Source organism: Ixodes scapularis, unplaced genomic scaffold, assembly GCF_016920785.2.
Source record: "Ixodes scapularis isolate PalLabHiFi unplaced genomic scaffold, ASM1692078v2 PGA_scaffold3__209_contigs__length_174095766, whole genome shotgun sequence".
Taxonomy (NCBI): domain Eukaryota; kingdom Metazoa; phylum Arthropoda; class Arachnida; order Ixodida; family Ixodidae; genus Ixodes; species Ixodes scapularis.
In genome coordinates, this window is record NW_024609868.1 from 116,675,154 (window position 1) to 116,700,211 (window position 25,058).

General features: G+C 48.2%; 1 protein-coding gene across 2 annotated transcripts in view; it reads right to left on the reverse strand.

Annotated features, from left to right (window-relative positions):
- LOC8032344 (cytochrome P450 3A5) overlaps positions 1-25,058 on the reverse strand; it is a 75,414-nt gene that overhangs the window by 20,331 nt on the left and 30,025 nt on the right. The window contains exons 2-3 of one of the 2 annotated variants that reach the window (XM_029984665.4): positions 7,812-7,855; positions 7,342-7,547 (exon numbers count right to left, since the gene is read on the reverse strand). In XM_029984665.4, coding sequence (XP_029840525.2) covers positions 7,342-7,521 — 180 coding nt within the window. In that variant the 5' untranslated portion in view covers positions 7,522-7,547; positions 7,812-7,855. The remainder of the gene's footprint in view (positions 1-7,341; positions 7,548-7,811; positions 7,856-25,058) is intronic. The other variant, XM_029984663.4, reaches the window with a different exon arrangement.

Here is a 25,058-nt window from a genome sequence, read left to right on the forward strand (position 1 = left end):
GCAGGTCTGAAATGGCAGAGCTGCCTCGTCTACCTGGACGATGTCCTGGTATTCGCACGAGATTTCGACGAACACCGCAGACGACTTCGAGCCGTGCTTCAAGCCATCAAGACCGCCGGCCTGTCACTAAAGCCAACAAAGTGTCGGTTCGCCTATGGGGAGCTAAAGTTCCTCGGCCACGTCGTGAGCAACAAAGGTGTTCTACCTGACCCCGAGAAGACCCGCGCCGTAGCTGCATTTGCGCCGCCGTCTGGCAAGAAGGCAGTGAAAATATTTCTCGGACTCTGTGCCTACTACAGGCGCTTTGTTCGAGACTTCGCCAAACTATCCGCACCGCTGACACACCTCACGAAGGACGCCGTAAAGTTCGAGTGGACAGAAGAACAACAGAGGTCATTCGACGAGCTCAAACGAAGACTCCAGACCCCCCCGACTCTTGGCCATTTCGACCAGTTTGCTGAAACCGAGATCCACACCGACGCCAGGAACACCGGACTGGGTGCAGTACTCGTCCAAGTGCAGGACGGAGCAGAGCGAGTTAACCCATACGCCAGTCGGACGCTGTCTAACGCGGAGAGGAACTATTCAACTACTGAAAACGAGTGCCTGGCTGTCGTCTGGGCAATATTAAAGTTTCGCCCATATTTGTATGCAAGTCCTTTTCGCGTGGTCACAGACCACCACTCGCTCTGCTGCCTGGCGAATCTGAAGGACCTCTCCGGACGCCTCGCCCGGTGGAGCCTACGACTGCAGGAGTTCGACATGACCGTGGTGTACAAGTCCGGCCGGAAGCACAATGACGCCGACTGCCTGTCGAAGGCCCCAGTCGAGGCCGGTCCTTCCTGCACCAAAGAGGACGACGATGAGTGTTTCCTCGGTGCTCTGGATGTCAGCGACATGGCAGCACTCTAACGAGACGAGCCCGAGCTGCGAGCACTCATCGAGCACCTAGAGGGGCAAGGAAGCGCCGTTCCCCGCGGTTTTGTACGAACACTGCCAACCTTCTCCATCCGACAAGGTGTGCTCTACAAGGAGAACTTCAGCGACAACAGCACGGCATGGCTGTTGGTGGTCCCTTCCAGTCTTCAAGAAGAAATTTTTCAAGCCTGCCACGATGACCCGACGGCGGGACACCTTGGTTACAGCAGGACTCTTGCTAGTATACGCGAAAAGTACTACTGGCCCAAGCTTGCGAAGCCAGTGCACCACTACACCCGATCTTTCCACGAGTGTCAACGACGGAAGCCACCGACGAGACCGGCAGGACTTCTTCAGCCTATTGCGCCGCCATCTGCCCCATTCCAGCAAATCGGTATGGATTTACTCGGACCTTTCCCACCGTCGACGCAAGGAAACCGATTGATGATCGTCGCCACCTATTATCTCACGCGGTACGCCGAGACAAAAGCCCTTCCATCAGGAACGGCTGTTGAAGTCGCGAAGTTTTTCATCGAGTCCATCGTCCTCCGGCACGGCGCTTCCGAAGTCCTGATCTCAGACCGTAAATCATCATTCATGGCCCAGCTGACGCAAGAAGTCCTTCGTCTCAGCCACACCAGCCATTTTCGCACCACGGAGAAACACCACGGAGAGACTCAACAAGACCATCGCCGACATGCTCTCCATGTACGTCGACGTGGAGCACAAGACATGGGACGAGGTGTTGCCGTACGTCACATTTGCCTACAACACGGCCGTACAAGAGACCACCGGAGTGACACCCTTTCAACTGGTGCATGGGCGCAAGGTAACGACAATGCTGGACGCTATGTTACCCCACGAACCGGCTGTCGACGCAGGCGACGACGCCCAGGTGGTTGCCCAAAGGGCAGAAGAAGTCCGTCAGCTCGCCAGACTCCGGATTAAGGCTCAACAACGTGTCAACACTGGCCGCTAAAACCTCCGTCGTCGGGACGTCCACTTCCGGCCCGGAGACAGGGTGTGGGTGTGGACACCGATTCGCCGCCGCGGTCTCAGCGAGAAACTCCTGAAACGTTACTTTGGACCCTACAAAGTGCTTCGTCCACTGGGGACCTGAACTACGAGGTGATGCCCGACGGAACATGGACTTCGTCACGCCGTCCTACATGACCGGCAGTCGTCCACGTCGTGCGACTGAAGCCGTACTACGCCCGATAGGACTGTGGAGCTTATGTGTTCAAAATGACTCTTTATAGTTTACCGGTCTTTTTATTTGCTTTGTTTTGATTTTGGGTTGCATCGGGACGATACAATTTTTAAAGGGGGGAGTAATACCGCGCGCGCAGCTGGCCAAGTAGGCAGCGCGCGCGTGGCCTAACGGTTATCGCGCTTGCCTTCCACGCAGAAGGCCAGGGTTGGATTCCTGGCCGCGGCTACACATTTTTGTTGACACTGTAATGTGATGTTCTGGTGAATTCGAGAACCGTCTTGGCTGATTCGAGGTTAGAATGTTCTACGCGCCGAACCTTCTACGCCGAACGATCCAGAAACCCACGGGGTACATAAGGGATTCCGCAAGGCGAGCGGGGAGTCGCTCTCGCCCCAGCGTTTGACTCTGCTGTTACGCCGACTTCGACGCCCGTGACGCTCTGTTATTATCTTTTGTACCCCATCCCTTTTTGGCACAAGTTCGCCACATTAAACGTTTATTTCTTCCTCTTTATTTATTGTTCTTTTGGTCACCACCCGTGACAATATTAAGCCACGCTTTGAGTTTCTGAAGCTGTCAATGACAATTGTAGCCAAGGTCACCAGGCAAACGAGCTGGTTAATTATCGACCTACTCGGTCTTGTGTATGTCGATAGCCCGATAGCATGTCGAAGACTATGGGGCTGCGAAAATATTCTTATAGGTTACCGATTGATAGATTAACTCATTAATCGCCGACAGTCGATCAGTTAAACGTGGACCAGTTTGTGGTGTTTTGAAGGGCATCTACTATAATCTTGCCTTTTTTTTTTGTTTTCATGAAAGGTTAGTGCCTCCCTGACAACTTGTACTCAAAGAATGTTATAAACTAACCTTAAAGCTATACTATACTTGCTGCTATAACTTCCTGATGAAGAATATCCCTTCTTATTGACATCGTGTTTTGTTCTCTATCTTGGCGTTGCCGACGGCTTTGCTTTAAAATTAACTATCTCATATATGATTTGAATCCATATTTCCCATTGAATAAGAAATATCTGACACGTTTCAATGACTTATATAGTATTTAGTAGCTGGCAACTGGACATCCGCAAAAAGATGAAGGCATACCCATCTTCCCGGCTCCTCCAATAGTTCTGCCAATCGCAGCAAAGGGCATTTGAATTTAGTCCAAACAATCGAATAAGGGAGTTGTTTATTAAACGTACTGTTCTTGCATCGCTAAGGCCTTGCGAAGTGTGTAGCCTTAGGAATGGTGTTCCTCAAACATGTAATGATAAATTTGCTATATCTTAACAATGTCGTCAACCTATACGCTAGACCGAGTAACCAATTATTTATTAGTTTAAAGATCAACAAATAAAGAGTAAAACATTTTGTAATCCGTTCTGAGCCATACAATAGACCAACTTAACAATGCCACACCATCTAACGGCGCCGATTCCAAACTGTGCGCACACTCTGGGAGTGGTGTCCCGATGACCGGGGGACTGTCGGCAGCAAAGCCCGTGGATTAAACAGAGAATAAAGCGCGAACGAAGTTAGGGCAATGCATACACCCGACACTGGCGAAGCCTCTCATTCGGGACTTTTACTCTTTCTAACGCACCAGCAACGGGGAAGCGCCGGTAGCCCTTTGCCCTCTTCTCTCTCGCTCTCAAAATGGCGCTACCCACGATAAAACGATCTATACTTTGTAGTTCCCGCATAGCGCATTTTTAGATGCGTGTTTTCTGCTGTGCGGCACTGTGCAAGCAGAAAGGCGTGAATGATAGGCTCCCAAACAGGACGAAGGTTACTGTTTTGCTACAAAAATACAGCTGTGAACAAAAAAACAAAAATCATCAATACTAACCACAACCCGCTAAGGGCGCGCTCCCTACGCTCAAAATAAATTAAAGGGGCCAAAAACGATTTTTCTACTTTCGCTAATTACTATACTCACAATCACTCCTTAAGGTTAATAACCAAATAAACTTGGCAGTCGGCAAATAAATTTGAGAAATATGAGCACCATTCATCCACTCAACTCGGAGCCGGATAGCGGCAACGCGGCCTGATGCCTACCCAACGCCGCCAACGTTAATCATAGCCACGCGTTGGGGTCGTCAGAGTAGAAAACGCGTGCTGAGCTCCAGGCATTGTTAGAATTCGATTGTTGTAAGCACCGCAGTTGGACACGAGCCACTACCCTTGTGTCCGCCGAGGCATTGATTGGCGAGCCGAAGTCCAGTGCTCACGCAGTTCTCGTGTCCAATCCATGAGCCGTGTTCGATTGTCGTAAGGTGGGTGGTTTCGATTCCACAATTGCGTCACCAAGATTTGCGAAGGCAAGACTGAAAGAAACAGCCACCTTTTATTCTCGTAATTGCACCGCGACCAAGATGCCTTTGAATCAGTGGCGATCCGCGCGAGTATACTTGGGCCAGACTAGGACCAGTAAGCCTCTGTAGAGTCATGGACACACCAACCCGATAACGTTTCATGACCCCTCTAGGTCAGGATATGCGCACGTGCACGAGGATTCACTGTGACAGCTTGCGCAGTAAAAATAACTATCATAGCTACGAGAACACGCGCACAGTTATCCCCGAGGATACTTTATTCGGGCGTGGCGTAAGAGCTATTCAGTTTTTCGGATTACTGACTACTTCCAGGTGAAAAAACTGTTTTCTTTTTCGAGTGATTCATTTTTCGAAGCAACCGAAAAACCATTATAAAACGTCGGGGAGGAAAACATAACACGGAAGGTTGCTGGCAGTCACCACTTTTTGATGCAACAAGTTGTTCCAAGTACACTGTAAACGACTTATTTTCGCGGAAACCCGACCCCCCTCCCCCGATCGCGGGCGCATATTACATAATCGCAGCGCTTTGCCCGATCATAGTGGCCAGCCGCACGTTCAAACGCCCTCAAGGCAGCGTCTCATTGTCGCCAAGAGCAATTTTGGAAAGGGTCTACTCCAGGCTCCAGCTCCATCTTGAGTAATGCTTGTTCAGACTTTTGAAGGACGCCATATAGTTAGGGCGGCGAACCCCCCCCCCCCCCCCCCCCCCCCTCAACTAGATAAAATTGAAGGGCTTGGCAAACTCCACCAATTCTGATGCAAAAGTAAATATTTTGCAGCTAAACTTAAAGGTTTTCCTTGTGACATGATTAGGACAGACCATACATGCAGTTGAGCTATAAGAAGTTGTCGATTCATCGGTATAAACATGACTAGTAGCAGCATAATCGCAAAATGTGTTTGACACAGTAAGTTGTACAAGGTGGTGGCACGCTCGGTCTTTTTCTGATGCCTTCAATTTTAACTGTGGCCTGAGGTGCAGGATGATTCCATCGGGCAAAAGGGGTCTCTTGTGGGACACCTGCAGATCGTAAGTTTGAGTACTCTCGTTTAAAATTACTGTTGGCGAAAGGGTGATTGACACGTTTTGCGGTGCATATCAAACGACGTACGTTTGTTCGTTAATGACCATGTCATCACTAAAACTTGTGGAGTACTGCTTTACATAAGTACAGTACTATTTACGCCTTACACCCACATATTTTATATCACTTTCCACGCGACACGTCAAGAAGGATAAATATAGTCATTTACAGACTATGACTTGGTGTAACATATACAAAAACATTTCTTCACCGGACTGGAGAAGCCACCACGTGAGACTGCCGAAGGGATTATTTAATTAAACGGTTCATAACATCTTGTACGATTGTGCTGTCTATGATTTGGAAAGAAGTAGACTCGAAAACACGCTTACATGCCTGGATAACCCACCCCTCTTTTTCATAAATGTGCTTAGTGTCTAAGACGAGTCGCACAAAAAAAAAAAAAAAGAAAGAAAACAACAACAAAGACTACAAAGCTTTTTTTTTTTCAAACGAGGACATGCCTGGGTATTTGCTTGTAAAGGATAAACTTCAGTGTTTGTGAATGGTGCCGTCTTCATTGTGTTCGAAAGTCGTATTTTCTACAACTTTTATAATATGCTTCTCCTCTTCAAACCTCTCCATTAATCTGCCCATCTCTTTCTCCCAGCACAAAGTAGCCAACCAGGACAATTACCTAAGATATGCCCTCTGTCTTCCTATTCAGTCCTTCCTTCCTTGAAAAGCGCACTTCTTCAATAGTTCTAGTTTAAAGGTGTTTTTAATTATTTGATTTTTGAGATACCTTAAGGAGAAAATAGCGATAATGTTAAATGTCTTTAAAAATTCTTAGCTGTTTTATATGAAACGTTACGCGCTGTCCAATTTTAACCTGCATATTTAAAGAATTATTTATTAAACAAAAACTCGCACTGTACTGATTGTAAGGGTGCTTATACGGTTTTACTGGGAAGCTATTCACCCGTGGGACCTGTTCCTTTCTTGTAGAAGGGCTATTTGCATAGTGTAGTCCAGTTGTATTTGATGCCCAAAACTTTACTTGAAATACTGGTAGCCTAGAAATCCTGACATGTTTCACAACAGACAGGATAACAGAAATCTGGTCTCAGAAAAAAAATTATCCTGTCGTATTTATAGTTTTGAAATGTTGATTGTGAGCCACATTGGGAATTTGCAGGTTAGTTTACGTCCAATGACCGAAAGCAGTTACGACCTAGGAGTAGACGCAAGTGCACTTCACATTTCACACAATAGACAACTTGTAACTGGATGTGCAATATTTGCACCTGTCTTTTTTCTCTGAGTTTCGAGGTCAACGACGCATGCAAACATACCTCATATACCCTGTCAACTTTGGCTTCAGAGGTGATCTGTTTTGAAGGTGCAATTCGATTCTTCGCTGCTAAGCGCAGGTATTCTCGCCCTTGTGACAGAGGGCGCTAAATTTATCGAGGTGCATCATGGCGTGGGTGAAAATAAATCATTCTCGAGTTGTTGATCTCGAGCAATACTGGGCATCCAATTAAGGGCCCAGCGGAGGTCTTTAAACGTAGTGTGAACATCGACAGCTGGTGTAGAATTGGACCTCGTGATGGAGCCGTGATGTCTGTAACGCGGGAGTCCCGCAGCTCGTTATGACAGAAATATCTGCGCACACGCCCCAAGCATGCGTGCTTCCAACATCTGTGCAGAGATTTTTTGTATGATCAATGTGACTGGGTCGTTGTACAGACTGTCTGCAGACTGTACAGCGGTACAGACGCGAACTTTGCTCGGAAGCCGCTGTGCGTTTACACATCCGGCCACCGAAGCCCACCTCAATTCTGTCTTCCTTGAGCTGCGCCCAGTTGCCGTTCAAAAGATCGGGCCTGGGCCCAGGGATGCCGTGCCTCTTGAACAGACCCTGCTGATGGCGACGATTCAGCACCCACAGGACCGCGGTCACCGCCGTTACGGCGATGAGTGCCGCCACTACCGTGAACGTCGAGATGTCCATTGGAGATGGCGGCGTCGTTTGGCAGCCTGAAGTGAAACAAAAATACAAATTCTGGGCAAAACTTATTTCTTTGCTTAAAGGGGTACTTCGGCGATTCTTCGAGCTACCCACACTAACTACATTTTCTCAACTCCTGGCCTTTACCATTTCCGTTATGTATCGCGACCTGTTTGGAACAAAACCTTAAGACAACCTTTTACACTGCACGAAGAGAGCATAGACTTCTTTGGTACCATCGCCTTCCAGAACGCTGCGAGTATCGCCCAAGACAAATTCATCGACTTAATTACCTTGTATCTGCAATCCACCTTTGCAACGTGGGAAGGAAAAAAACCTGCAAAAAAGGGTGTATGCATAGGGTCATGTATCGCCCCGGTACTCAGTGACTTTTATTTAGCACACCACGATAGATTGTTGTGAAAAAGCATAGACACCTGAATATAATAAAAATATTTCGATACGTCGACGATTATTTGATCTTCCTAGCAGTGGAGACTTGCAAGTTCCCAACGACGATGGCCAACGTTTTATCCAGTTTCACGGGCTGCATGCATCCGTTGGAGCTTTCCCGCTTGCTTTCAGACGAGAAATTCGCCATATTCCTGGATCTGCGACTATTTGTACCAAGCGATCACGTGTGCTGGTCATATGAGCCACGGGGAAAAAAGCCGCTACTTCACTTCCACTCTGCGCACTCCTAGCTGATCAAGAGAGACATCGTGAATCCATGCCTTAAAAACTCACTTAACAAATCATGCGAGCATTTGATAAAAACAAGCTTCGATGTTCAAATTTCTCGCATAAGATCAGCAGGGTAGCCCAATGTCTTATTAATGTTGATTGCAGAAAACCTTCTCAAAGATATGAAAAGATGGAAGGTCACTCCACCGTCACCAAGAGACAGGTCAACTAGGCCTATTGTTGTGCTTTATATTCACGACTTGTCCCATGGACTCAAAAAAAGTAGCGAAAATAGTCAACGTTGAGGTGGTATTCTCAGTTCCGAACAAGCTCTCGAGCTTGTGGAATAAATTGAACGCTTCTTCAAACATATTAGAGAGCTGCACTACGAAGCACTTGAGCAGTTTGGTCCAGTGCACAGGAAAGGTCATGTACTCCCTTCTTCTCCACTATGGAAAACGCTATATCGGCCAGACTGGACGGTGCCTCAACGATCGACTTCGCGAACACCACAATAACATTACTAGAGTCAACTCAGGACGCCTAGGTCTGCACTGCCGGGATGGCGCGTGTGCGCCACAACTACGCAGTTGCACAGTGCTAGACCGAAGCAACAACCAACTAGGGAAATACTTGAAGCGAAGCATGTTGCCAGGCTTGACGATGGATGCCCGTGGGCAGCCCATCTCTCACCTTTTCTGCAAAAGAATTAGCTTACCTCACCTTCAAAGGATAATCGCGGACTATTTTACGAATTGATTTTAATAGGCGGAGAAAAAAACGAGGAATAAATCAGTTGCAGATTTTGTTTTAACAATATATAGAAAAAAAACGAAAACAAAATACAAAGAGTTGTGAATTCAGCGTTGTGTGTTTGTTTTTGTGTCTGTAATCGAGAGAGTGCCTGTTTGTGAGGCGTTTATGCGCTGTCGTAAGTCATAAGATGGAAAATCATCTAGCCCAAGCTGCTGTGATGATACCGCTTTGTTTTTGGGTCAAAATGCTGAAAGTTTGAAAGTCAGGCCACTCGGTACTGACTCTTGAAAAAGCGCGCAACAAACGAGGACAAAACAAAGACAAGCACGAGGCAAGCGCTTACTAAATTGATCTGTGCAACGGCCCCGCGAATGAATGCTCAATATATTCTTTGTTATATCTTTACCACTGCCTTTGCCGGTGCAGTGCGGGAAAGAGGCAATGTTTTCAAAGATTTGAGCTGATAGTTTAGTACACCAAGGTATTCCTTTATGGTCAAACACAACAGCAGGCTACATACTCTTATATATGAAGTTTTCAAAGACAATAGGACGGATCTGCCGTTGCTCGTTACAAATTGCGAGCAATCGTTGCATTGCAGTCATCTTTAGTCTTTGAACTATCGCTTCTATTGCTAAGTTGCCGATCGGGTCGATAGCGAGGATTCGTGGTCATGTATGTTTTGACGAGTGCTTAAGTGATCCCACTTTGTTTCGTCTCAACAATCGCCGCCAGGCGGGCGTCCTGTAGTAAACACAAACGCATGGTCGCGAGGAGGTCGTAACAATTTGCATTTCTGTGCGCGATATAATTATGCGGGCACACGTACTGCACTTCACTTTTAGCTTTCAAGGCAAAAGGAATAGACTCTGTATGAGCGCTGATATCCTCGAGCAAACAAGACCACCCGGGATTATCTTAAGTGACGGAGAGTAGGTCAGGCAAGCTCAGGGGACGTTTCCTAAGCGTGCACTTGAATATCGGTGCGTGCCATCGCTGAAATCAAGCTGTGCGAGAAAGAAACACACCAAATCTTTTATGCACTTGACAGCTCCAGCAATCTGAGTGAGGCGCGATAGCCAGGCAAAATGGCGGACGAATAGAAATCGGTTTCATCGTTCGGTATGCGAACCACCTTAGATTGTTTTGCGTTGCGGAGAGGAAATATTGCTAGATATGAAAGAAAGGCGCTAATTTGAACGGTAAGAGCCTTGTTCTAGTTAAAGTCACTGGATCCTCGGAAACCAGCGCCAAGCTCCCCGTATGGTAGCCATTTTGGCCCGTGAAATGAGCAATTTCTCCTTGACCCCTCCGTTCTTGGTGAGCCTAACTAAATTCGCTGGTGACGGGTAGCTTTATGGTACGTTTACAACTGAGAAGAAATCCGCTCCCGGCGGCGGTGGCGACGAGCGGGTTGCGTTTACATCTATTTCCTTCGAGCGGCGGCGGTGGCGCCGGCTGCGGCAGCTGTTCTCGTTACATCCCGTCAAATGTGTCGAGAAGGCGCGAGAGTTCCCATCTCGGCTGTCTCTCCCGGGCGTTGCTGCTCCCGGAAGAACGCCTACTCATGACGTAGGCAGCGTCGCGCTGCGCAAGAATGTCACATCCGGTCAGCGAAACGCCTCGTTCGGCGGCAGAAATAGATCCCGGACCTAAACGGCTCGCCGCCGCGTTTTCCGCCCAGCGTTTCGCCTCAGCGGCAAAAGCTGGGCGGATCCGCTGGCGGATCCGCAAGTGTAAACGTACCATTAGGGAGACGTTTCTTGTATGCCGAGATTTTGCTATCCACACAACAGCGACACAAGCGTACATCTTCGTACCACACCACAGGCTGTGTCGGTGCTTGGAGGCACTGAAAAATAAGTTTACTGTTTTACAATGCGCAAGAAGACCAATATAATTGTAAGAGAACCGTGGAGATGGGCGTGGTTGATAAGCTGATTGCACACACAGTGCCGAAGGCGCTCATATTGGTAAGGAACGGTTCCAGTACGATGATGCTCCATGGTGATCTTGGCGCGACTGGTTTAGAATGAACCTCTGGAAGCTTCGAAGATTTAAATGAACCGAGATGTCGATTTCCGTGGCAACGTACACAGTCAATCGCCTTGCGAGGGTTTGCTCGTCTGTATGATAGTATCTGTTTGTGTCCGGCTAGCAAGTAGGGAAGGCAATGAGGCTACTTTCCCAAGATCCAGTGACTTTAGTTCTAGTAAGCGCGTAAAAGTGGTACTCGGACAGCTTAGCAAATATTACTGTAAACGACGCTCTTTATTTTATTATTACTTTAAGCGATGTGGGCCGACGCTGGCTTTTGGTTCAATATAGCGGAACTAAATTTCGCGACGTTGGAGATATGAAATATCTCCAAGCCACCCCTAGCGTAGCCAGCTATTGTAAAACAACTAAATGTTGTTTTCTGGAATGGCGTCAAAGTGCGGATGAGGGTTCGCGTTGGCTTTGCCCGACGCACTTCGAGTGTCGTCCTCAGGTTCACGCCTGAAGAATACAACAAATGGACTTCATAGATCGTTGAACTTTTGTAACCATGTGCAATTGATTTTAGGGTACGAACAACTTGTAACTGCCATCTTATAAGTTCAAAAGATCAGCAAAGAAGCTTCATATTAACGCGTCCTCTGAGACAGCTGATCGAGGCGTTGCGGCTTGTTACGATCAGGCCGCCGTGCCCCGGTCATACCGAATTCACAGTATTGCAAGCCCATGGTAACGTTATTTTGCGCAAGGAAGTGAACGAGTTATAATAGCAGCTAGAGGCCTCAATAGCTCGAAATGAAATACGACTCGACTGGACGTGGGCAAGAAATGTGGAAAAAGCGTGGAATAGAGATGTTCAGGTAGTCGCGCGTTCTGGTTTATGGGTTATTATACCACAAAGAATGTGAAATAAAATCTACTTACGATTATTTATATTCCAATGAATCTGTTTGTGCGAATGTAAAATGGTGCTGGACAAAGCGGAGAATCTGAATATTGTTTTCGCAATGATGATGCATTGCATGACGTGTTAGCACTTCCAAATTTGTAAAGTTATAAATGAATATTTAAAAAAAAGAGCTGTGCTTAAAGTAGTTTCTGCAAGGCGTGAAAATGTGCTTTCCTCCCATCAACACGCCATCGTGATCAATTTTGACAACCTGTGTGATGAGATCCGACATGGCCGATTTGTTTTCAATACACTGGGTTGTGATATCCTTGAAAAAAGAAAAAAAAAAAAGACTCTACGCCTTCCACTACGTGTTTTTTTTCTGTGGAAGCGAATTTTGTGGCGACTTTTGTTGTACAAGTCTACTTTATTTGGTGGGTTTCATTACAAAGTTTGCACGGGAACATGTTTTACGTGATGGCCTTCATTTTCAACTCGCGGATGAAGGAAATCGCACACCCTTAAGATGTTTTCATGTCCTTGTTCATCCATTATCCTGTCGTGGCACCGCTGAAAAGTGATTGCGTAGTTTGGCCCAATAACCAAGCACGCGAATCTAAGTTGCCTACGAGAAACAAGCAGCGGAAGCAGACGACAGTGGCAAAACAACCTCCTTTCGGAACTTCGCGGCGTTAGCGCTACACGGTGTCAATTTCGCCGAAGTTGCCAATACTCTTCATCCCTAAGCTGATAGTGCGGTGGAAGCCACCTGACCGTTGGACCAGGGCCTATCTTTTGCCGCGTGAACACTTCCCTGCTCCTACTCACGCGCAGGTTAGGCGATGAAAGGGAGGCGGTTGATCGCCACGGCGAGTGCTTAGCTCCCACTGCAGTATCAACTTAATGACAGCAATATAAACGCTTTAAATGGCACATCCCTCTAGGAAAAATACCGGATCGTTACACTTCAATACCACACTGGATTCAATGGTAACGAAGGTGCTGAAAGACTAGGTATCTTGACGTCACGCGCCTCGTCGGCGTGGTTCAATCTCGACTTCTTTTTCCAAATAATGCGGCCGTCCATTTTAGATGTCGCCTTACTAGTAGTGCTGTAGGGATTGTAGCGTCCCGCCTACATCTCCAGCATTGTTTTTTTGAAATCCAAATTTCGGTTCACCATCCCTTTAACGATTCACATTCTGACCGTGTCAAGAATCAACAAGTCCCGCCTACGTATTCCATCGGGCGACGGGCCCATCAGGAGCACCTGCGTTAACTTCTCTGTTTAGCCTCGCACGCTGCTGAGTGGGAAAAGGTTGGCCGCGACCTTTTTCCCCAAAGTCTTACACGTGGTATTCACTGGCGGCCATAGTTGAGTCCGCTATGGCAGAGTGCAAGCTCACGATGAGTTTTCACAGCGCTTCCCCAACGGGCACTTCACATCACCGAGACTGTAACTCTTCTTAGAAGATAAGTGGGACATCGTTCCGAGCATGCGCTGTGAACCCTGCGCTCAAGTATGGCGCCCAGTGAATACCACCTCTACTGCATGAGATCCAGGAACGGATCGAATCATTATTGTTCTGGGGGAGTGAAGAACTTAATACTTATTAATTTGTCGTTAAATATAGGAATGAAATTGACGTCCCGAGGCGTGGCCACGTGACGTTACGTTGCAATGCCAAGTAGTTGTTTCACGTGATATGACGTCCCGTGACATCAATTTACCCACTCTATTTGGCGGGGAAATGTATTAATGAACGGACAGATGTTGGGGATTAAGCGCGAGACACATGCGCGAAAAAAAAAAACATCCGATCCGACGTCCGATCCGGCAGTACGACTGCCTGATCCGAAAAATTTGGTCGCTTCAGACGTCGGATCGGCGATCCGACACGCGTCCAACGCGCCATATAGTTTCGCACGGCGGACGGATTGTCGGATGCGTCCAGCCAATGACAGCACAGCTAGCGCGGACGTCATGATGACGTACTGGGTATGGCGGGACGAATAAGAAAACGGGGCGGGCGCGGGAAGCCGGACGCGAGGATCTCGCTGATCCATTCGAGAAAGATGGCCCCGACAAAAGAATGCACGCCCTAACTAACGAGAACAAGCTTCTAACTTCGCTCGTGTGAGCTAAACCGTCAATCTGGGACCATAGATCTGTGAGCGCGGACCTCCGCTGGAGTGCTTGGATCTCCTGGGCGGAGCCGAACGGATCGTCCTGTGGCATGCAAGGTCGGAAGCGTGTGTCTCAAACTGTCGCGTGCGGCGATTCGGAGCGGCGTTCGGACTGTCGGATCGGACGTCGGATCGGATGATTCTGCCGTCCATGTGTCTCGCGCTTTAGGGGGTTCCGTTAAAAGGATTCCACATTTTTAGATAAGCCTTGCGAATTAAAATGATTGTCATCATGACCGTCGTCATCACATCATCATTACCATCGCCATTATCGTCATTATCATCATCATCGTCCTTATTTCCGTCAATGACATCGCCATCATCATCATCGTCATTATTATTACCACATAATATTATACCTAATGCTATTATTCAGCGCGAAAGATAAAGAGGACATTCGGACACAGGCAGAGGACAAAAAAACTCACCAAAATGGGGCCCCGCCAAACAGTCTCGCAGAGACGGAGCACCTTCATAGACTATAGAACCTGCGATTAGCTTACTAGATACATCCACCCCATAAAGTGCGTCGACAGCCCAGACCGCCGGAGTTTGTGGCACCAAACACGTTCCCTGTCACTGCCTGACCTTCTACGCTCAGCGTGCAACGCTCCGTTCTAAGCACACCAAGTGGGCAAATGGGCATAAGAAGGCACACAAAATCTCGGACGTGCTGTTACCAATGCAGTTAAGTGAGAGGACGTCGTCAACGGATCGTAGTTAAAGCAGACGGGTCTGCCAAGTCGGTATGCATTTAGTATGCAAATCAGTCTTTTAGTCCGCCCCAGAAGAGAGAAAAAACAAGATTACTTGAATTGTGGTTTCAATCGCATCACGTTACCTGTTAGTATTAAACTCAAACCGTCCCCCCCAAAGTATTTTAAAGACAATTTGATTGATATTTTAAGTGTCTGCAATTCGACTGGTGAACACACCTTTTTCTTAAAGCGATAGCTTTTTATGGGATCCCAGCACGCAGTTTGCTTGTTGGTGTTGGTCACACCGTGGCAACACTACGAGAGAGAGAGACAGCAGCAGCAGCCAGACACTTTACAACGAGAGTACATCTTACTCCGATGATTTGCATTAGACGGCACGCCTGCAGCGTCAAATTCTCCTTCAGGGAGAAAGATACCTAGCGTCCGAGAGAACGCATGTACTTCGCACTGTCCACGCTATCGCTCTGCTTTGAGGGAGGGGGCTGCCGCCGGTACACCGAGATACCGGATTCGCCAAGACAGCAGAGACGATGTCTCAGCTCACTCGACGAGTTCCTCGATGAGAGACGGCGGCGACACGCCCCTCTCGATTCAAAGGGGGAAAGCCGCGAGTTTTTTTTAAGTCCAGCCGTTCGAACTATGCACAAACGGTCGGCGCAAAGGGCGTTGAACGTTCGCGGAGTAAGATGTACTACCTAGTAAAGTATTTGGGGCAGCTGTTGGTCCGACACCATAGAGCGCGCGACCAATGGTGTTGCTCCGCGCGGAGTGGGGAGGGTGTGGGGCAAGCGTTTGGCTATATTTCGTTTCAGCGTAAGGGCGACGCAGTGATTTTTGTACTTTGAGCAAATACCGCTTAGAACGAATCCCTGGTGTTAATGACCCGTGCCACACGCAGTAAAAATCACGAAAAAAAAATAAAATAAAAACGAGCAGCGTTTACGTCCTCAACCCGCAGCCAGAAGAAGCGGTTACGTGATCTGGAGCCGATCATGTGCCGCCAATGGTGATCATAGCCACGCGCTCCATGGGGTTGGCAAGGTCACGGCCGGACTGGAAGCGCGCGCTCTCTTTCTCTTCTTACGGCCTTTGGAATCGCGGCAGTTGCCACCGTCCGCACAAAGCGGGTTTCACATGAAGCGATTTTGGCCCTAGAGCGGCGCGATTTCTACCGTTGCGGCGCTCTGGCCAGCCGCAGCGGCTGAGTGGCACGATTCCACCAGGTTGAAATTTTTTCGCTGCGGCAGAGCGGCAGCTTCCGCGCTGGCCACTCACAGCGCGGCGGGAAATCACGTGACAGGAGGAGAAACATTGCGGGAAAGCTAGCGCATAGGACGGCGGCGTTTTCACGTTTTTGAAGCAAGCGACAAGCAGAGAAAGTACGCAAGCAGCTGGTTTGCGGTTCGAGGTTCTTTGCTTCAGCAGTCGTGTCGGAACTGTTCAGGAGATCATAAAGGAGCGTGATTCCTTCCTCAAAATTTGTTTTCGCAATGAATTACGCGGCTTTTTTTTACTTTCCTCGCCTGAGTACCAATAGCGAGCGCAAGAGACGCTAATCGGAAGCGGCTTAAAAAGTCAAATTGGGGGGTTTTACGTGCCAAACCAACGACGGGCATCTGGCACGCCCCAGCGGAGGACTGAGGATTAATTTGGACCACCTGGGGATCTTTTGACGTGCAACCGAAAGCTCGGTTACACGGCGCCTTCTCCGCAATAAGCCTCCGTCAGATTGCGGGCACCTCGGCCGGGATTCAAACCCGCCGCATGGTCGGAGGCGGCTTGTGCGAGCGCTAGTGAGAAAAACAAAAAAGAAGAAAAAGAATTGAGCGACACTGACGCGTCTTTTCCAACACAGATCGTCACACCAAGTAAGATAAAATGTAGCTCTCCCAGTTCAATGAACTGCTTATCAGAGAAGTGTCAAAGCGTCGGGTTCTTTGGGACGCGCAGCTCAAAGAATTTAGGAGCAATGGGACCAAACTGAAACTCTGGGAAGAGGTGACTTAGGCCGTGAAAGTGATGGGCAAGGCCGGTACGAAACCAGTACATTACTACGGGTCCAGGAGGTTCGGATCGGCCGTATCAGTAGGAGTTTGTACATCCGAGGAAGGCGCTACCCGTGAGGCTGCCGAGGAGGATCCGAGGTTTCCTCCTCCGCGACAGCAAAGCTTGAAAAAAAAAAACAAAAAAAAAAAACAAAGACAAATAAGATTAAGGTGCATTTCACGACCGGTGGTTTATTTAGTATTTTAAACTTTTTTTTTTTTAAGTCAGGTGAAATAAGGGGAAACTGAAAACTAAGGCATTAAAATCGTTGCAAAAAGCCCCTGGAACCGACTGTGTGCATCTGCTTGCTGCAAGCAACATTGGCCATCGCAACGGCAGAAAACGCTCATGTGAAATGAAACCTCGCGATCCGTGCCGCTGCACCGCTAGCGGCAGCGATTTCGGCGGCGGAATCGCTGCATGTGAAACCCGCTTGACAGTGTGTCTCAACGCTGTCGCAACTTGCGGCCGAGATTTTTATAGCCTTTGACATTTGATCCTTACGTTTAGACCCTCAGCTACTATCTAATGCGCTTCTGATGAGCCCAAAACGGTGAATATTTCAAGCACCTCTCCGAGGTATTCGGGAGTAAAAAGTAGTAAGTAGAGACAGCGAATGAAATTGAGGAAAAACTATACTCGTCTTTACCTCCAGGACTTCTGCTGCAACTCAAGAACAGGAGCAGACGGACCCCTTCTACGTGGAGGAACTTTAAATGATAAATAATTCGTACACTCTCATGAAATGTAAGCAGGCCCAATCTATCTATTGCCGTGGTCTGCATCATCATTTCATAGGCCGCACATGAAGTCGGTCAGCTGCTCTAGACGAGGGTGTAGTAGTCTGTACAATTTTCGCACAGTGCATATTACAGCCTCAAGTGCTTCCTCGAGGGCTTGTGCACATATCCAGTTGATTTTTCGTTTCTGTCCGTGACCGTCTTTGCATGGTTAATCAGAAGTATTCCGAGGAACCGTTGCCAAAACAACACCCTACGAAGCTCGAACACCACCACAAAGCAGCTCGAAGGGACTCTCCGAGCGGGGTGAAGTATGTATGTATGTATGTATTTATGCGGCGCTTGCTCTTTGCAACGAGCGTCTGCAAAACAGACACGCCCCCCCCCCCCCCCCTCGAAAAAAAGGGAGAAGAAATTAAAGTATTGTTGCTGCTGGAGTCACCGCACTGGCGCTCCTCGTAGTTAATGGGCTGAAACAGCTCGTCAGATCTCCCGAGACTCGTGCCGTTGAGAACTTCCTGAAGTCTCTCCTAAAACTTGTCTGCCCATCTTCTTTCCGTCTGGAACTGCCTCTTCAACTCCTTCACCGTAGCCAATCCTCTCTTGTCCTGCATCTTGCACTCCTCGATGTTGTCCTGTGCTCTTGCTTCAGCTTCGTTGCTTTCTCTCGAAATCGCACTTCTGGTTGTTTGACATCTCCAGATGAATGGTGAGATCCTTTACGGCATCGTCCAGCTGCGCCTTGAGCTTGGTGCAGCTGTCCGAACGTTGCCTTGCTTTGCACCGCTCCAGGTCATCTTTGGACTCCTCAAAGGCTTTCTGTAGCATGTCCACGCGTTCCTGCGCCTCAGCCTTGCGCTGAAGCACCTCCTCCTTCATAGATGCAGCAGACGCTTGTATAGTGTCAGCGCCGCTTCGTTCTCTATCACCTTCGTCGCACGCTCCTGCTTAACAAGAAGTGCTTCGTTTGACAAGCGTAGCTTCTCCTCAAACTCCTACCACATTTTCTCTGGGGCCTGCCTGTGTTTCTCCTCTTCCTCCAGCAGGTATGTCCCCATCTCCTCTACCAACGCCTTCCCTTTCTCCGTTACCTTGTTTGCCTCGGAAGCAGCAATGGCGCTACGTCGGGAAGCATCTTCTAAACCATGAATGGTGGTGTGCATTGAAGTTATCTTGCCTGCCATTTGCTCGTTCACCCTAAGCAGAGCCTCCCGCTCCTTGTCGGAGTAGTCGATCTGTTGGCACGAGTCTCGCAGCAGCGTCTCCAGCAATGCCTTCTCGGCGAGCGTTACAGGTGAATCGCCCACCAAGCCTCGAGCCTCCGCTTCGCGCACGCCACAAAATTAGTTTCTTCTGTAAATCCAAGAGCTTGCTCAATGCGAGTACCGACGCCTGCTACAGGTTCCAGTGCTGGACACTCGAGAAGCAAATGTTGTAAAGTTTCGTCCGCATCACCACATGCACTGCACAGCACGTCCGTTACGTTGGTGTCATATCTTCTTCTGTACAGACGGGTACGCAAGGCACCACCGCGGGCCTCGGCGAGGAGCCGACTTCCCAACGTATTTCCACACCAGTGGATAGGGGCGATGTCGGTCTTGTAAAGACGCGTAGAGGTGCATACTTGAATGTTCTTGCATGTCTGCCCTCCAGCGGTCTGCCTCGACAGTCTTTATCTGCCCTCTAACCTTGGCTACCAAGTCTTTCTTTGTAGATGGCTCGTCGGTCATTGAGAAGGCACCATACTTTGTTCCAAGTCGAATGACTCGACGCCTCCACGTTGTGTGTACGTTTTTTAGATGCATGTATACGAAAATTCTCCTCGCCCAGCAGTCTCCATTCATATGTCGAAGTCGAGCATAATATTCGAGTTTGCTGCTGGTTTCACGTGCCTCGAAAGAGGACCATCCGAGATCTCCTTGAACAAGTTGATTAGCCACCCTGCTGTGGCATCCTAGTGCCTGGCGTCCAATCTCTCGTTGTCATCTTTCAATGTATTCCCGGATCTCGCTGGGTGTACACGTAACACTATTGGCGAAAGTCAATCCTGGTACCGCGACCGCTTTCCAAAGTTCTCGAGTTATTAGATACCGGTCACAGCTCCAAAAACTTTTTCGACGCAGCATGTTTCGCTTTCTTAGTGCCGATGCCTTGAGATTTTCATTGTGTTCTGTTAGATAATCTTCGGAACAGGTCAGTGTACCACCCAAGTATCTGTACCGGGTACTAAGAGGAAGTGCTTTATAACAGCACCACGGCTGACTTACTGGCATTGAAATGCAGTCGAAGCTGAGCCGCTTCTGCTTCGCAGGTGGTCAACAGTACCTTCATGTCTGCCACATTGTCAGCCATCAGCACAAGATCGTCGGCAAAAGCAAGACCAGGGAGCCGCCATAGGATAATGTCCCCGTGCTGCCCGTGTTGTAGAGTGAAACCGATACCGGTTTTTTCCAGTGCCTTCTCTATGCCGGACGTATATAGCATATACAGAACGGGGGATAGTAGTAGATTGGGGTTTTGTGGCGCAAAAGCAGCTGAGGCTATGATGCGCCAAGAAATTATACTATTGCAGAAGAGGATTTTGGAGAAGAAAGAGCTTTAGTAGTTGGTAATTTGCAGAATGTATAAAATAAGAGTAGGACCATACAATATAAATAATGCTACAATTTGTGTAAAAGATCAACGCTTTTTAAAAACTTAAAAACCTGGGTGGGTGGGAGTAGTGGCTCATTTCCAAGTAACACACATAGGTGTAAAAGAACATGCTCTTTGTACAGTTGGAAAAAGTAGTGGAGGCGTTTTTCTTCATACGCAGGACATTCTAGAAGGATATGTGAGACACTCAGCGGTTCCTGGCAATGTTCACATCCAGGAGGGTCCTCCCCACGTAAGAGGTGTCCGTGCGTGAGCCGCGTGTGTCCTATGCGTAGTCGACAAAGGACTACCTCATAAAACCTGTCTCTGTGCCTAGCACTCTGCCACTCACTAAGAAAAGGCTTAATCATGTGCAGTTTGTTTGACACCTGTAGGCTCCATTCTGCTTGCCACTGGGCTTTAACATGGTATTTAATTAGGGCACAGTAATCTCTGCACGGGATGCTCCTAATGTCTACAGCACGGGAGCCAGAAGTGCCCGCAGCACGATCTACCTCTTCGTTCCCTGGGATTCCAACATGGCTCGGTACCCAGCAGAATAGAACATTACATCCTTTCCTGGTTGCCGTTATTATTTTGTTTTGTCATAAAACAACGAGGGCATTCTTTGGGGTTTCAAGCGATGTCAGAGCCCGTAAAGCACTCAGCGAATCTGTATATACAACTGACCGAGAGTTACTTGTTTGGATGATGTGATCTACTGCAAGCAGAAGGCCATGCAGTTCAGCAGTGAAAACAGTAGCGGACGAATTAAGCCTACGAACACTTCTTACTGAAGGGCCAATCATGGCACAGCCAACAAATGATTCAGTTTTTGTGCCGTCTGTGTAGTAGTGGGAATGAGAATAGTGTTCCTTGTGGAGTTCGAAAAATTCTTGTCGCATGACCTCAGTTGGGGTATCCTTCTTATCGAACTTTGTTAATGAAAAATCACAACGTGCGCAGTTAAAATCCCATGGGGCCACCGTCCTTGCAACTGTATCAACTGGGAGCTTACTGTCTATCCCAATAGATTCTGCCAAATTCCTGTTTCTCATCACGAATGGAGGGATAATGCTAGGCTTGTTTTCGAATGTCTTCTGGTATCTAGTGCTCTCCACAACCTCCCGGGCTGGATGCTGAGCGACTGAACGTATCCTTAACGAATACATAAACCCTAGGGAGAAACGCCGTCTGTCAAGGGACATCTCATTTCCTTCAGCATAGAGACTGAGCACAGGCGACGTACTGAAGGCTCCAAGTGCTAAACGAAGTCCGTGATGATGGATGGGGTCTAGTGCCTTAAGAGCTGATTGCCTAGCAGATCCGTATACAAAGCTACCGTCGTCCAGACGTGAGCGAATCACAGAGCGATAAATTTGTAAAAGACATAGACGATCAGAGCCCCATGTCTTGTGGGACAGAACTTTAAGGAGGTTCAGTGATTTCTGACATTTTATCTTCAGATTCTTTATGTGAGATATGAAGGACAGTTGACGGTCGAAAATAAGACCCAGAAACTTATGCTCCTTCTTTACCGGGATGGGAGTCTGGTGCATTCGTAAGGAAGGCTCTACGGAGATTCCCCTTCTCCGAGAGTAGCAGACACACACAGTCTTATCAGGAGAAAACCTAAAACCATTTTCGTCTGCCCACTTCAAGAGGTTGTTGACTGCAACTTGGAGTCTACGTTCACAAATGGAAAGATTGCATGATGAAACGGATATCTGGAGATCGTCCACATAAAGAGAGTATTGCACACATGGAGGTATAGACCGGGCTATTGAGTTCATCTTGACTATAAAGAGAGTAACACTCAAGACACCGCCTTGCGGAACTCCAGCCTCCTGAACAAATTCTCTGGAGAGAGCAGTGCCCAACTTCACAAAAAAGGTTCGCTCAGATAAATAGCTCTTTATGATAGCAAGCAACCTGCCACGTACCCCTACTTCATACAAGTCACGAAGGATTCCATAGCGCCATGCTGTGTCGTATGCCTTCTCCAAGTCGAAAAACACTGATATGCAGTGTTGTTTATTAACAAAAGCCTCACGAATTGTGGTTTCAAGACGCACCAAGTGGTCAACAGTGGAATGGCAGGAACGGAAACCACACTGATTTTTATCTAAAATGTTTTGTTTTTCTAAGAAGTACATGAGCCTTTTATTAATGATGCGTTCAAATGTCTTGCTTAGGCAACTGGTGAGGGCAATTGGGCGGTAGCTAGATGCGGACGAAGCGTCCTTCCCGGGTTTCAGAAGTGGTATGACTGTGGCTACCTTCCATGCCAGTGGGAATCTACCCTCTTGCCAGACGCGATTGAAGAGGTACAAAATAAGGAGTAGCGTAGAAGGATGAAGGTGAGTAAGCATCCGGTAGTGGATACCACCAGGTCCAGGAGCTGAAGGCTTAGTTGAGCAAAGGACCAGTTCGAGCTCGTGCTGTGTGAGGGGTTGATTGTAAGCCTCGCGAACACCACCTGAGGTCTTCACGGCATGCGCTTCCGCTTGCTCTTTGTATCGAAGAAATGCAGAGGAAGAGTTTTTGGAACTTGATACATGAGCGAAATGCTGACCAAGAAGATTGGCCTGACCCTCTAGGCTCTCTGGACAGATCCCATTATGGGAAAGAAGTGGGACTGCGAAAGCATGGTATCGCCCCTCGATCCGATGAACTTTATCCCAGACTTCTTTTAGTGTTGCAGTGCTATTAATTGAAGAGGCATACCCCTGGAAATTGTCTCGCTTAGACTGGCGGCGAATGTATCTTGCCCGAGCTTTCATTTGTTTAAACGCGAGGAGATTACTCTGCGTGGGGTAACGTCGAAAAATACCCCATGCTCTGTTTTGTTTTTTTCTCGATTCAGTGCACTCTTCATTCCACCACGGCTTGGGTCTCCGAGGGAGATGCGTAGAAGTCATAGGAATAGCAAGAGATGCTGCATAAAGAATAGACTCACTTAACAGTTCTGTAACTTGGTCCACCGAGATTTTATCAAATGATGTACAGGCAAGCTGCGTTGACTCGGTAAAAACAGACCAATCTGCTTTCTCGAACTTCCAACGGGCAGTCCGCATCGGCACGGACTTGGGGGAAAAGTTGTTTTTCAAGAAAATTGGAAAGTGATCGCTTCCATGTGGGTTAGTATCTGCGACCCACGTAAAAGAAGTAAAAATGGAAGCGCTACCGATGGAAAGATCAATACACGAGGATGATAATGAGGATGGGCTAAAATAAGTTGGTTCTCCCGTGTTAAAAAGGCAAAGTGAGTGAGACATTAAAATTGATTCTATCATTCGACCACGGGCGTCAACGTGGTCGCTACCCCATAGAGAGTTGTGGGCATTAAAATCTCCAAGTAAAAGAAAGGGCTCCGGAAGTTGGAGTAAAAGATTATTAAAATCATTTGTCGAAAATGTAAAAGAAGGAGGAATGTACAAAGAACAAACAGTCACTACTTTGTGCAGGAGGAGACGCACCGCTACTGCCTCTAGTGCAGTATTAAGAGCGATTTCGGAACAGGGAAGGTGCCTTGGGACAACCACTGCAACTCCTCCTGCAGAAATACACGCATCCTCTCGGTCTTTTCTAAAAATATGGTAGCGTCTAAGAAAGTTAGTATGCTTTGAACTGAGATGCGTTTCTTGTAAACATAAAGCATGTGGGCGGTGTTGCTCCTGGAGGAACTCAATATCGTCAAAATTCCTCAGTAGACCTCGGCAATTCCTTTGAATGATCGCCGTCATTCTTTATAAAAATTTAACTATCAGAGGAGCGATGGAAAAAGGGGTGATGTATGTGATGCTTCATTTAGGAGGGAAAACTGGTGTTTTCCCTTTATGTTTTCGTTTCTGGGTCTGCCACTCCATATCCTCTGAATCTGGTTCTGGGGCAGAAAGGTCGCCTGCCTTTGCAGTCTTTTCTGCTTCTAGGGACTTCTTGGCAGGCCTACTGGAGGCCTTAGAGTTGTCTAGGGATCGTAGGGGCAACCCACGGCCCCTGCATTGACCTGATGGGCCAGCGGTCGACGTGCTAGGTCGGCCCGTTGTCCCGCCGGTATCGTCTGTTGCACGTGGCACGTGCTGCCTCCTAGACGGGTAAGTTCTCCCCAGGGAGGAGGAGCGAGACACTCGCTCCGTTGCCTGAGGGGAGGGACCAGGAGGCGGGGACGAAGGTGTAACCTCCGTCGCTGCTGCGGCACCTATGTCCTTGGTGCGACTATGTGGATCTGCTGCTTTCGCAGCTGAGATAGAATGCCCAGGAAGTGCAAGCTTCAGCTTGGGAGTAGAGGACTGCAGTGGCTTCCCGTGGTCTGAAAAAGACACCTGGGTCGCCACCGATACCTTAGACGGTGCAGGTCCTCTGCTGGACACCGCCTCGGCAAAAGATCCTCTCTGGAAAGCAGAGAGGCGGCGCTTTGCACCCTGGTAGGAAATGTTTTCTTTCACCTTGAGAGCAAGTATTTCTTTTTCCTTTTTAAAGTGGTTACATGATCGAGAGTAGGCAGGATGGTCGGCGTTGCAGTTTGCACATTTATAGTCGAGGTTGCAGTCGTCAGCAGTATGGTCAGAGCCGCTGCACCTGGCACAGGTTTCACGACCACGGCAAGCTCGTGAACCGTGACCGTACCGCTGGCAGCGAAAGCAGCGAAGCGGGTTCGGGACATATGGCCGCACTTTGCAGTTAATGTAACCCGCCTTTACGGCAGGGGGCAACGAGTTTTTCTCGAATGTCAGTATGACATGTTTCGTAGGTCGTTCCTCGCCGTCCTTACGGATTTTAATTCGTTTTGCGGCCACAACACCTTGAGTGCTTAGACCCTCCACGATTTCCTCTTCGGAACTGGTTATGAGATCATCCTCCGATATCACACCGCGAATGGTGTTG